This window comes from Anolis carolinensis, chromosome 2, assembly GCF_035594765.1.
Source record: "Anolis carolinensis isolate JA03-04 chromosome 2, rAnoCar3.1.pri, whole genome shotgun sequence".
Taxonomy (NCBI): Eukaryota; Metazoa; Chordata; class Lepidosauria; order Squamata; family Dactyloidae; genus Anolis; species Anolis carolinensis.
Window position 1 is genome coordinate 136,700,744 of NC_085842.1, and position 14,533 is coordinate 136,715,276.

Below are 14,533 nucleotides of genomic sequence, written 5' to 3' on the forward strand. Positions count from 1 at the left end.
TGGCAATTTTTGTTTCTAATGACTGCAGGCAGTCCACTTGACAGAGTACCTGAATGGACAAGCTCACCTGAGGGGAAAGATGTTGTAGGACAGGACTATAAATATAAGAGTGGTATTGTAGTATGTGTCTTATCTCCCCATTTTCTTATTCTTAAACTATTCTCAGCAGCATTTATAGACAGCCCACTTTCCATCTTGGTGGTCTTCACAAAACTCCCTGCTTAAAAGCTCCCCCCCCCCCCCGCCCCTTCAAGAAGAAATAGTTCATGTTTCTGCATGTTACCCATGCAGTATGAGAGTCAACCAGAGGAACCAGCTCCAGGGTCATGCAGTCTGTGAGATTTCTGAGAGGAAGCACTGATAGTTCATTCACTTTTTAATATTTTGTCCCCCCCCCCCCCCCTTTCCAAATCAGTTTTCAACACCGGTCTGTTTATGTCTTTTCATTTTGACATTTTTGTTCTTTCTTCTTTCCCATTCAGCAAGGGCAGCTTTGCCAAAGAAGATCTGCTAATGAACTGCACATACTTTCTATGCAAAGGCCTGTATGCTCCTATGGACTTGGTGTCCCTACGCACAGCTTCAGGGAAGCACCTCTTCTCCTTCCTTAGCTTTGGCTGGGGTTTCGTCTCTGATGTGGACATTGCCAGTGAAAGATATCGTAAACTAGGAAGTATCCGCTTCACTGTGGGCACATTCCAGCTTCTGGCCTCACTCCAGGTTTACAAGGGCCGCATTTCATACCTGCCGGCTGAAGATCAAAGCTTCACCTCAGACTCCTCATTTCCTCCTGGAGCACAGAATGACACATCAGCTCAGGATGCAGCCCAGATGCTTTCCAACAACATCCTGTCCCCAAGCGTGCCTGCCCTCCCTAGCCAGGACTCTGTGCTTGAGGACTCCCTGTTGGTACCTTTGGAGCAACCGGTTCCTCAGCACTGGACTGTAGCACCTCAGGAGGAGTTTGTCTCCATCATAGCTATCTTTCAGTCGCACCTGGGAGCAGACCTCCTTCTAGCCCCTTCAGCCAAGCTGTATGATGATGCAATTCACCTTTTCTATTTGACTGCTGGCGTCTCCAGGATGGCCATGATCAAGTTCTTCATGGCCATGGACAAAGGAACACACCTGTCTCTCAACAACCCCCACCTCCACTATGTGCCTGTGAAAGCTTTTCGGGTAGAGCCCTTCGAGTCCAAGGGCGTCATGACAGTGGATGGTGAAGTGTTGGCATGTGAACCCGTACAAGGCCAAATTCATAGACAACTTGCACGTATCATCACAGGCTCCTGAGAGACCTGAAGCCTTCAGAGAAAGTAGCAATAATTCTGGGCACAAAGGACTCATGTAAGCATGGGGCAGGATGAGAAGATTTCACTGGTGCTCTACCTGGTCAAGACAACATCAACTGATCATTCTCAGGGTGAATGGAGTTTTAGAGCAGCTACATAGTAATTACAATAAGGAAGCCTGTTTTGTGTTGGCAGACTATGTTCTCTCTCCAGTGCTGTGCAGTAGTAAAGTTAGCTTTACAGTCTTCCTGCTCTGCATAGCCCTAGAGGGAGAGAAAGTAGGTCTCCAAATTAAACCAAAGCCAGCTCTACTGCAAAGCTGTTTTGCCCTTCCCAAGATCAAACCCTTCATACAAAGCAGCTGAAGCAGAGGGCATGACATCATCTTAATGCAGTGTTTAGATAAAAATGGCTCAGTCCCATGCCACGTTGGGGACCACTTTAAGCCTCTCATTTTGTAGGGTTTTTTTTAATTATAAAAAACTATTACTAAAGTTGTATGAAGTGATAAATTATATTCTTATGGAGAAATTAAATAAAGATGCAGCTTCTTCAAAAAAGCAAGCAAGCAGTGAAACAAATCAAAAATGGATTTCAGTTCAGAATGGTGCCAACAACTCTGGTATTTGTTAAGACTGAGGCTGTCTCTTTTCTCTTCAGAGAACAAGTAGCTCCTGGGATGGTTGTATATTATGTTGCCTTCCGGATGTATTGGGCTGCAGCTCTCACCCGCCCTACCCCATGCAGCTGATGTGAAGAATGCTGGGCTTTCCAGTTTGGCAACATCTGGAAGACTGCTCAATTCCCACCCTTGTCTTAGAATGCCATTCAGTCCACATGTCTCCTCCCATTGCAGCTATGACATCCTAATTGATACCATACCCTTTTGATTTTCTGACATAAGGGGTTCATCAGCAAACTGAGTAGTTAATTGGTTACTTTTGATCCAGAAAATTAGAAGATGGGTTTACATACTCTCCAGCAGTTACATACCTCCAATTTGTTTTATAATTAAAGTTGTCACCTACATATGTTTAGATTCCTTGACTGCCCTAGGGGACAAGTCAACACCTGCAGCATCTATATGCTAATGACAGTGCAAGGTAACCTATCTGACAGCTTTCCAGCACTGCCAAAAATGGTGGGGAGGAATTGTGGCGGTCTTACCACATTTGTTATGTGCTTGAGAAATATACACTGTGAATTTTGCCCAAAGGTCTTGTGAAAAATGATGCAGTTTGTTAGGGGAGACAACTTTAGCTCCAACCAAGGTGCACACCAAGATTCTATGTAACATGTCCAATATTATCCTAAAGGTGAGAGGTTCAAAAGTAATTTATTAAGATTTGTTTAGTTCAGAAAACAAAGGCTTCAGCAATACAGCTGTTTTCAGTTTTAAAGCCACCCAACATGACCACAGCATTTATTGATAGCCTTTCGAATACATTAGTAGATTTTATATGTATGTAAAGTGGATTAAGGGAATGTGATAACTTGAGCTAACACTTCGATGAGGTGGATTACCAACTTTTCTTTAATATGTCTCTGCCTCCTAACACAACACTAGTGGGCTTTTGGGGAAATGAAAGGGTTCACATGCAGAGCTATGAGGATTGCTAGCAGCAAGGTTATTGAATAAGTTCAAGGGCTGCAGCCATCCTATCCCTACTGAAACACAGACCTCCTCACATAGCATGTTCTGCAAGAGAATGAAGTAGGCACTTTCATAGCACACAGAAAAGTCTGGGCTGCCAGCTCCTAAGTGTCAGGATCAAATTGATGGCACTGATACAGAGCAATACTGTTTTCCTACCATGAGAACTAGATGCAAGTTTAAGAAGACGACTACATTACTTTAAGATTCTTATTTTTATTATTCCACTAGCTTTATGGAGATATTGCAATAGTCTCACTTTGTGCAGACAGAGATTAAGCTGTATGTACAGTATACACATAATGGATTTTGAGTTGCAATTTACTAAGGACCAGCACTTGCTTTTGACTGCAGATAGAAAGCCTTCAAGAGGGTTACAAAAGTGTTGAGATTTCTCATATGGCTCCTACATGCTCTTCAAAATATGAGCTAACTAGACTTCTTAACAACAGTATTGCCTATAAAATACATATTACAGAAGTCTTTAGAGTTTGGTAAGCTAAAATTAGTGTAGACTGATGCCCTTAAAGTGATGGTCCAAGCTTGGAAGCCTGTGCATCATATATAACACAAAATAGAGTTGTTGAAGTGTAAAAGAACCTAGGAATACACCTTCCAGAAAGAACAACTCTACAGGCAGTGATACATGGAGGTGGTGATGTGGAGTCCAGATGTACCTCTCAGTGCATGTAAAAATAAATTTTAAAAACGACAAAGCAAAAAGGGGAACAGGGACCAGTGGCACCTTAACACCTGACTTATCACAGGATGTGTGTGTGTGCCTTCAAGTGTCCTGTCCATTTATGGTGACCCTATACATTTCATAAGGCTCTCCTTGGCAAGGAATACTCGGGTGGTTTGTCCAGTTCTTTCCTTTGAGAATACAACTTACAGCACTTATTTTTGTTGGTGCTCTTATCCAAGTACTAACAAGAGCTGATCCTGCTTAGCCTAAGGGGACCAGATGGGATCTGGTGCCCTTAGGGGTTTTTTAGGCTGCTCAAGGCATGACTTTTCATCAATTTCAGTCGACTTCTGCTTTTTAAGTACAGTACACAGCTGTGCAGGTAGGATGAGTGTAATTCGATATAGAAAGATACGAACTCCGATACTGGCCGTAAACCGTCAAAGGCCTATTTAACAAAGAAAAAGGCAGACCAACTGGGCAGTGCACACAGATTGGTGGAGCTCTCAGATGTATGCTTCTGAAGGATAGCAGAAAGCAGGGGAATCGATGGCTCTTACATCTCCTATCACTCACAACCCAAACAGCCAACCAGCAAAATGTGAGTTGTACAGCTGCACCTGGAGCACCACTGCCCTTTCAACCTGAGAATGGAGCTTGCTCTACCTCCCTTTTCATTGTGCTGTGAAGAACACCCTCATTTACCCCTGGAAATACAAACAAACACGGAGTCAGACTATTTTTTTCTAGGGGCTTTTTGAAAGAAGGGTCAGCTGAGAGTAATGCAGTTGTTTTCCAAAGAACAAGACGATCACATGAGAACTTTAAAGTGATTAATATCACAAAGTGTTGAGTTGCAAGAGGAATGGAGCAATCCAATTGGCATGTCTGGTTCTTTTTTGAAAAAAGGATTTAAGTTCCAGACTACTGATAAGGGGATACGTTTGTGTCTAGTCTTTAGCATTGAAAACTCATGATTGAAATGCTTCTCCATAGCTATTTACACAGTTGAGAGGTAGTTGGCCTTAATTTCCTTTTTGTTCCCTCTCCTTTTAAGACCCTTTTGCATTGCCATATAATTCAGATTACCAAAGAAAATAATCTATATTATCTGCTTTGAACTGGATTATATGATATATGAGTCTATACTGTCATATAATCCAGTTCAAATCAGACAATCTGGATTTTATATGGTAGTGTAGAAGGGGCCTAAGAGATCAGAAATAAGCCAATCTCACATGTGTAACCTACAATGTCCTGGTTTAATTTCAGTTAGAAATGTTGAATGTAGTCAGCTGTCTTTATTCATGGATTTTGCATCCACAAAGTCAATCACCCATGGCTTGAAAAATAGGAAAACAAATCCCAGAAGTAAAACTTGATTTTGCCATTTTATGTCAGGGACACAATTTTACTACACCATTGTATATTATAGGAATTGGGCATATACACATGTTGGTATCCACAGGTAAACCAAACCCCTGTGGATACCAAGGGCCCACTCTACAATTACAGATGCTCTCACAATTAATAGTATTTAACCAGCTGGTTCAGGTCTCATAAACTTTTATTCTGTTCTATTTCAGGTTAGGGGAGAGAAGATGGATTTGAGTGTATCAAAGAAAGTCTTAAAATCACACATTAGGACATTGTGCTGAAGGGCAGTATTTTAACATTCCTACTGTTGGTTTCCTAGAAACCTTATGATTCTGGCAGATTCAAGGAGCTGATGTATGAGCATGGCTATTTGTACATAGAGGACTACTGAAAAATTCCAAGAGGCATGATCTTTATGCATAAATTTATACACATTAAGAAACTATCCCATATTTCCTTTCAAAAACCTGATTATAGGAGGAGGGGGATACACAAACTGGTCAACTAATACTGCAGCTAAGAGGAGCCAATTAACCCAGGCTCTGTCTCAGTCACCAAAATGCTTCTGGGGGCTTGGATAGTAGCAAAGGGGCACAACACTGAAATGGACAGGTCACAAGGACAACTGAAACAATCAGTACATGTAAAAGTATCAAGGAAGAGATGTCAAGGGAAAAGCTTCCCTGTGGACTGCTCACAAATGATAGGGGTGATTTGTATTGTCAATTGCCAGACAAGGCCTGCCATAACTGGGTGGGGAAAGGAACTTTCTGTGGCTCTTCAGGCAAACCCACCTCTGTCCAGCAACATACATATTGAGCATTAAGATGGAAAGAGAAACTGAAAAACCATCAAAGCTAATGACAGCATCAAAACATAATGGCAAGCCACTTTCTCTCCTTTATTTCTACATCTTAATTAGCCAAACAAAATTTGCAAGTAAAAAAAAAAGATCACACAATATCTTTATACATATATTGTAAGCAACCAAGCATTCACAGCTGCAAAAGTAACACACCTCTAAGCATCGCCCCAATATAATAGCTCCATCAGTTTTAAATACTGTACAGAATCAAGGCTAGAAATGTATTTTTTAATAATTTCTTTCCCCTTCCCACCCCAGCACTTAACAGATAAGAGATTTTAATTTATACATCACAATCATGTAGCCCATCTCAAGACTAACAATATGCCTCATGCTTTGGCTTTTCGGTGTGTGTTTAAGCAATTTTTCGTCTCTTTGAAATTTTCTTCACTCTTTATTACATACATACACCAAAAAAAAAACTTACATAGCTGCAGTGTGCTTACCGGCAACTGCATAATTAGAGCTTCACATTATCCAAAAGCTTATCAGGGAGAAAATGTAAACTTCTGTGCATGCCTCTGTTAGGGGCTGACAGCAAAAGATATATGGTCAGTGCTTGATTGATGCAAAAGGTAGGTCCCTAGGAGGACAAGGAGAAAGCAAGATCTTCCTCTGAGACAATACTTCCTTCCATGAAATCAGGCAAAGCTCAGTTGTGCTCACGAAAAAGAAAGCTCCTCCAGCTCATTGCTGACAAGAGCACTACTTCCTGGCTTGCTAATCTATTAAAAATGGGAATGTAGTCATCACTCAGAACTGGACAGATCGCTATGTGATGGTTAGTCTGGGAAAGCTTGCTTTTTTAATATGTGTCAACATCTCAATGAAATGGGTTGTTGTGGATTTTCCAAGCCATTTGGCCATGTTCCAGAAGCACGTTCTCCAGATGTTTCACCCACGTCTATGGCAGGCATCTTCAGAGGTTGAGGATGTTAACCTCTGAGGATGCCTGCCATAGACGTGGGCAAAATGTCAGGAGAGAATGCTTTTGGAACATGGCCACACAGCCTGGAAAACTCACAACAACCCAGTGATTCCAGCTATGAAAGCCTTTGACAAGCTCAATGAAATATTCCTCGCTCCAGATAGGATGGGAAGCCATGGCCACATATCCATGAGAAATGGGATGACACTCAGGGATGACACGCTGTCTGCCTTTCAACATAACCCAGTGTGACCTGGGCACAGACCACAATCTGTCTTCCAAATTCCTTTTTTGCCATCCTTATAGGATGATTGCATCAACCTGATTCTTCTGCCACCGTGGGAAAAATATTACTAGACTGGCTTCTCTTATGACCCGTGATTGGCTTGGCCAAAATGGCTTGTAGACTGTAGCCTTCCAAATAGAGAGCCACTACCAATCATGATCCACATTATTATTAAGATAAACTAGCTCACTAATATTCAATCAAACATCTTCTTTCTCGACATCTCCAACTAGACTATTCCAACTAGAAGGATGGGAGACTGCTATTAGCTCATTAACAAAGAATAGGGGACTACAAGGGTAACTAACTAAGATGTCATGCAAATATGGAGGGATAGGGGATACCAGATGAAGAGCAGATGGCTTTCCTGCGTAGGATACAAGAGCAGGAACACACCAGCAACTGTGGCTCATCTGAAGTACATGGTTCTCTGCCATAGTCGCATGGGTCACATCACATGGAAACAGCTGGGGGAAGTTACACACAATCTAGGATAAAGATATGGGAAAGTAACTGGCTCACAATAAAAGCTGTGATTTGACTTAAAAGATGTGGTGCTAAAGAGACCCACTGATTACCAGAGTGTAGGCTTGTTGCTATAAAGCATTAGCTTGACAAGTCCATCATGGAAAGAGTGAATCAGGCAGACAGGGATGCCACTTTGTGAACACGCTAGTGAAAACTGAAACTGAAAAAAGCCCACCTTGAGTTGCACCATGCAATTATTTTGAGTGTCATCCTGAGGTGTATGCAGTCAAGCTGGTAGCAGTGTTCATGTATTTAGGAGAGTAGTGGGCTATGATATATGCACTATTCCCCTTCAAGGCAAAGTGGAAAGAGATACACTCTCCAGAAACTATATACTTAAGACAGATAGCAGATGACCTCCAGAAGCCAAAGAGAAGATTCTGAGTGTGGGCCCCATCTAGCACAGCTTACATTTCTGCCTCATTGTAGCTTATTGGGTATTTTGAAGAACAAATACATCTGTTAAATTGTGACTCTTTTCTGGTAAGTCCAAGCTACACTATGCTGAGGTTTTCTGGAGAATTTATCCCGAGCTCACACAGATGTGGCACATAGAGCCCCCCCCCCCCCCAAAAAAAAATTAGGAATGGATACAGAGCTGAAATATGGGCTATTCAGTGCTTACTAACAGACAGGCTTTAGTGAAGTCAGGTCAGAAGGTGGATGAAATGTGCAGGATTGTGTCTTCCTCACTGATATAAACTAAAGATCTTCCAGCATTCCCCAACATCATCGCCATTACCAACATTCATAGCACCCAAGAAAACTGAACAGAAAACAGGGAGTCACTTCACACAAACAGCAGTTGAGAGGATCCGCTTCCAGCTTTCTATGAGCTCTGGAATGGAAAGGCTACGGCTCCTACCTTTGCACTGTCAAGTTCAAATGGGGAACAAGATATACACATGGGTTGGTGGTGGGTGGCTACAGTGTTGCTCAATCATCCTGTGCGTCTGGAAAGGCGGAGGGGAGAGCCAGTCTAAAAATGACTTATAGGAGCTTCTGCTTTCTTTATAACAAACCAGGCCAAGGAGGAATGGGTGCAGTGAGTCAGTCTATTTATTGTTAACAATGTTTGCTAGCTCCGTCCTCCCTGTTTCCCCTTCTTTTCTGTGCATCTGTCTGTTCCTAACCTGATGTTTTGTCTTCTGTCCACTCTGGGATGTTGGCCTCTACTAAGACAGCCCGGTACTGCTGCAAGACACCACGGATGCTCTTAATAAACCCCTTGGACAACGGGAAGAGGGGGAACCCAATGTCAGGGTAGCCACTCCTCTCAGGTAGAAAGCTCCTGTAGCTCTTTCTCCTTTTCTTTGGTTTCACGCTAGGCTGAGTGGCAGAGTCTTGAAAAGCTTTACCCTCATCTGTTACGTCTCTGGAGAAGTGTGCTGCTCTGACCTGGCCCAGGCTCTCAGAGTCTGAATACTGATGAACGTCATTGGTGGCCAGTGTTGACATGCCACATCCAGAGTCTTCCAGTTCCTCCTTGCCATCAGAGAGCGGAATAGGCCCTGCTGCTGCAGCAGCTCCTAACTCTTGCTCTCCCAATGGCCCCGTACTGTCTACGGGGCTCTCAGCCAGGACTCCACATGCTGGGTGTACAAAGGCGTGATCATGACTCCTTTCCACCAGCTCATTTGTTTCCACCCAGGACTCAATGCGGTGGACCAGGCGCCAGCCGTTGCAACAGAAATGCTCATAGATCTCCTGCTCAAAGACCTCTACCGGCTTGCGGAGCAGCTGCATCATTGACTGCACCACCCGGATCAAAGCCATCTCATTGTAGCATCGACTGTTCTCATAGCCTTCTTGCAAGCCCCGGTCACTGTCAAAACCAGCCTCATTGTAATAAGGTTCGTTGACAAGGATAAGTCCTGATGATAAGAAAATAGAAGGGGAGAAGGGGAGAAAAAAGAGGAAATGGAGAAAATAAAGTATTTAGAGGAGCCAAATATTTGAAAAATTAACATATTAAGACCCTGCCCCTTGGTGAACTTTCTAGCGATGTTTGAACAAAAAACCCAGGTAGAAAACTATTTTAGAAGCCCATGTAAAGTAATCTTGCAATCCTTTGAGCACCATGACAAACACTGCCTCCACAAAGAGAACTATTACTGTAGACAATCCAGCTTGGCCCTTGAAATGACAGACTGGGGTGCATTGTCATAAATAATTACTGCTCCCTGCATGTGTGGGTAGCACACCTGCTAAAAAGGTGAAAAAAACGATGTCGTCACTAAAAAGTTATTACTGACTAGCTTTCAATGGCTACTTGCAATTCTTTCTGTAGGTTGGCAATTGTCTCTATGGCATGACAGAGTTAATGGATACTAATGCCTACCAATACTGGGCAAGGAGACAAGTTGCCAAACAGGAGAACATGTTTTTGCTTGTTCTGAAAATCTGAAGGTTAAACTTTGGCCCCAGAGTTTTTTCCTTTTAATAGAATTTACCTTGGATTGAGATGAGCACCTGGAGAAGGCTGGATTTACTTGTCCATCTCTCTGTGCCCTAGAAGAGAGAGATTATTAACACAGATGGGTAAGCCTAATGTGTTTCTACAAGACCTAAAACAGGATGAGCATAAGTTCACAAACCAGCTGAACATCTTGCTTTAGCGTATATGACAAAGAAATAGATTCCTCTGGCATTTGAGTTTTTGAGTGTTGTGAAAATGTCACTCTTGCACTGGAACTAAAAGCCAGGGCTTAAACACTGTCTATATTGACTTGGTTCAAGAAATGTGGCTAATCAAGCTCTGGCACAGCCTGGCACTGCAAGAGCTCTGTAGTGAGCCCATAACCTCTGTATGCCACATTATGATTGCCACCGCCTTTTCTCTATCCGTTTGCAAAGAATCCTGCATGAAACTGGTCTTGCATGTTTGATAGGCAGTCTAATGGGAAACATCTAGATTTGTCAACAATCAATATTCCAATTTTTAAAGTAACCTTTGCGCAATGGCTCTTGACCTTTGCCCTCTTGACGGTGGACCTTTAATTCCAAGAAGGCCCAGGCAACAAGGCCAATGGTTAAGGATTTTAGGAGTGAAAGGTCAACACATCTGGGAGGGACATAGATTGAGAATTATAAAGGCAGTGGTTCTTAACCATGCACTAAGGCAGTCCATGTCTGGTGATATTATGATGCTGGCAGTCAAAGCTGATGTATATGTACTACAAATGAGTTGAAAACAGTCTGCCTATTGTTTACTCATCAGAAAGACCAAAATCCCCCAGGCATTTCTGCAAAACAGTGTCCCTAATTTAACTACTCCTGTGTTAAAACACTGGATTCCTTGGTTCATGATATAGCCTGGGTAGACTGATAAAAGGAGTTATCTGTAACAGTACAGCTAATCTGAATCCCTACAGTGAGATCTCTGACTTGCCACTGTCAGCACAGCTTGAACTAGAACCCAAATAATCTGCAGAACCTTTTTTTTGCTGGGGGGTGGTGGTGGTCTATGCCCTTGATGCTCCTTTCTGTTTGCCATTTATTAGAATGGAGCAAAAACACCAATAGTAGTTCTTTTACAAGTGAGTCTTTTAAACCTCTTTGCAAAGCAAAGTTGGGCCAGGAGCTTGATCTCTGCACTGATTTCCCTGCCACTGATTCTGATTCAACACCCATTCAGACATAGGTTGGAAATCTGGGTTGGGGGGAAAACAGTCTCCCACTTGATCCTTTCCCCACTGATTCCCTCCACAGCTACTAATAGTCGTTTCAAAGAAATTGGGTAGCAGCAGCACAGCAGTTCTATGCTTGGCCCAACATTCATTATCTTCCTCCCCCAAGAACACCTTCCAAATCAGCTTCCAGGAAATGTGCTTCGACTGTGGCTCTGCTTCTAGCAACGAAAGCACAGCGAAGTCCTAAATGCAATGCATGCTCTATCCTAGATACCGTTTAGAAATAAAGCATGTGAAGTTAGCTGCTGGTCAAACAGCATGACATTTTTATAGATTGTGCTTTTCCTTCTGTGGGATGCAGCATAATGTGTACTTTTGTTGTTGTGTACCTTCAGGTCATTTCCAACATGTGGCTATCCTAAAGCAATGTTATCAAGGCAAATCTTGACAAAAATTTGTCAGAGGGGGTTTCCTCTGAGGCTGAGAAAAGGTGGCTTGCCCAAAGTCACCTAGTGGATTTCCATCACTGAGTAGGAATTTTAACCCTTGTCTCCAGGATCATAGCCCAATACTCAAACCACTACACCACACTGGTATGCATTTCCCTTATTATATTAAAGAATTCATGTGATAGGCATGTGGATATCAGGCATTGTGGTGAAACCATCTATGACTGTGCAGATCATAGCATGATTGAGGGAGGGTTGCCAAGGGATAAATTACGATGCTAGCCATAAGATTCTTTCACCAAATGATATGGCTATATAAGTTGTAGTATATTGCCTACTGATAAACACATTAAGGCCAATCCTGCTTTAGAATTAGCTCTAGACAGAACTATCATAGGAAATAATGTGATGCTACAATGTGATTTTGAGAGGACACATGATAGCCATGTATAAATATGTGAGGGGAAGTCATAGGGATGAGGGAGCAAGCTTGTTTTCTGCTGCCCTGGAGACTAGGATGCAGAACAATGGCTTCAAACTACAGGAAAGGAGATTCCACTTGAACATGAGGAAGAACTTCCTCACTGTGAGCGCTGTTCGGCACTGGAACTCTCTGCCCAGGAATGTGGTGGAAGATCCTCCTTTGGAGGCTTTTAAGCAAAGGCTGGATGGCCATCTGTCAGGGGTGCTTTGAATGCGATTTCCTGCTTCTTGGCAGGGAGTTGAACTGGATGGCCCACAAAGTCTCTTCCAACTCTATGATTGTATGATTCTACAGCCCCTTTAAAGCACAAGAAGCTGGTAGTGTGAGAAAGAGAGCTTCTCGTCCCACCACTTTAGGATGACTGCCCCTCTCAGATCGGTTAGTTCAACAGATTTCTGAAATGAAGGTTAATTCAAGCGACAATATCACAGTACCATTACTGGTCAAGTTCTACTGAGAAGGAACTCTGAAATAATGTATAAAAGAAATGAAACATTTCTGATTTGCTTCACTTGCCACTTCTCTGTGAAGTATAACTAGTAATGAGGTCCTGCCCAACAAGATATTTCTTCTGAGATTTCTGCCTGGATTGTGGATATACATCAATTCAAAGAAGTACTTCCAAAACAGTAAGAGTCAAAACACATCGGCCATGATTTCTGAACAAAGTTGCATTTATTTACTTACGTAATATCCCACGTTTCGACCAACATGTGGCCCAGAGTAGTGCACATAAGATTATTTGTGAGTAGAAAGATGCAAAGCAATCATGTCTCAGATTATACTGTGGTATTTAGATGTGTCAGACCAATTTTAAAAAGGGGGAAAACTCCGAAGCAACATTACCTTGCCTATCCATGTCCCCAGAAGACTTACGCAGACCTTTCCATTGTCATATAAGTTGGGGTTCAAGCGCCCACTGCATTGGGAGAGGTAACGGAAGAGAGGGGGGACAGCTGGGTATATGTTGGGAAGCTGGATGTCAAATAAGAAGAGTCCATCTTCATACGGTGTGCGCGTGGGTCCTTTAACAAGTGCCGCAAAGAGGTCCTGGGAAGAGGTTAGAGCACATGTGTCAAATGTAAGACCCATGGGCCAAATTTAGATGCTGGATTACAACTTCTGTATTTCTTATCATTACATATCATGACTAGAGCTGATGGAAGTTGGAAGGCTGCAGTTTGTTCTGTTTAGTCAGGAAAGTGCAGTTTGAATTTAGACACAAGGCTTGTGGATATAATGTCTGACTTTAAAATGTTCTTTAACCTTTCCCCAACTTCAGAGCCAGAAGTGCTGTTGGGTTGCAATTTCTATCATCCCCAGTACACATGAAGGATAATGAAGCGATGTGAAATGTTGTTCAATAATATCTGTGGACCCAATTGTAAAACAATAATCCTTAAAGAGCATCGGCCACTATGTACAAAAATTATAGTTGGCCCTTTGTATCCATGGATTCCTTGTCTATGGATTCAACGGCCCTTTGAAGGCAATGTTAAGGCTGATGTGACCCTCAATGAAAATGAGTTTGACCCTTCTTGGTCAAGATGGAATTTTAATAAAAAATGAATCAATCCCAACCTGGCCAACTTGCAAGCGAATACCCCCATTAGTCTGTGGTTGTGTGTCTTGAAGTTGCTTTTGACTTATGGCGGCCATGAGGCAAATATATCATAGGGATTTTTGGGTAATGTTTATTCAGAGGTGCCTGCCTTCCTTTGAGGTTGAGAGAATGTAAACTGCTCAAGATCACCCAATGTATTTCCATGGCTAAGTGTGGATTTGAACTCTGATTTCCAGAGTCGTCTAATATTCAAACCACTGCACTACACTGGGCCTCGCCTTTATCCAATTACTATGCAGTTGTCATATTTATGAAAATAATAGAGTAGGAACAGTGAGCTCAAGTACGTGGGATAGCTCCTGGAAAGTACCACAAAGTATTAATTTTGTATTAGTTTATAATAAAACTGCAACATGGCAAACATTTACAGTTGCTGTAACCAGGTTAGGTCAGAAATGCATTACTACCATAAAGGAATGAGGAAGTTTGTTTTAATCAGTTCTGCAGGTGTTTAAAGATGCTTTCTGGACAGAACGGCATTGTTTCTCTCTCTCTCTCTCTCTTAAAAAGAGCTATGGTTTTTATATTAACCTATGACGGATGGACACAAAGCTTTCACGTGAGAGATGAAGGCATTGGCACAGCATTATTATTTATTTATTACTTATTTAATTTATATACTGCTCTTCTCCCCCAGGGGGACCCAGAACGGTCTTACACAATGGCAGAATTAGATGCCACATATAATACAAAATGTAGTAAAATCAAACAGTCATAAAACACAATTAA

The 14,533-nt window shown here is 42.3% G+C and overlaps 2 protein-coding genes across 4 annotated transcripts in view; one reads left to right on the forward strand and one right to left on the reverse strand.

Moving 5' to 3' along the window:
- The window catches only part of sphk1 (sphingosine kinase 1), a 49,196-nt gene extending 43,469 nt beyond the window's left edge, over positions 1-5,727 (forward strand). For both annotated transcript variants that reach the window (XM_008104372.3, XM_062970637.1), the window contains exon 5: positions 483-5,727. In XM_008104372.3, coding sequence (XP_008102579.2) covers positions 483-1,293 — 811 coding nt within the window. In that variant the 3' untranslated portion in view covers positions 1,294-5,727. The remainder of the gene's footprint in view (positions 1-482) is intronic.
- A 158-nt stretch (positions 5,728-5,885) lies between these two features.
- The window catches only part of ube2o (ubiquitin conjugating enzyme E2 O), a 99,074-nt gene continuing 90,426 nt past the window's right edge, over positions 5,886-14,533 (reverse strand). For both annotated transcript variants that reach the window (XM_062970635.1, XM_008104370.3), the window contains 3 exons: positions 13,027-13,230; positions 10,069-10,126; positions 5,886-9,489 (listed from right to left, as the gene is read on the reverse strand). In XM_062970635.1, coding sequence (XP_062826705.1) covers positions 8,744-9,489; positions 10,069-10,126; positions 13,027-13,230 — 1,008 coding nt within the window. In that variant the 3' untranslated portion in view covers positions 5,886-8,743. The remainder of the gene's footprint in view (positions 9,490-10,068; positions 10,127-13,026; positions 13,231-14,533) is intronic.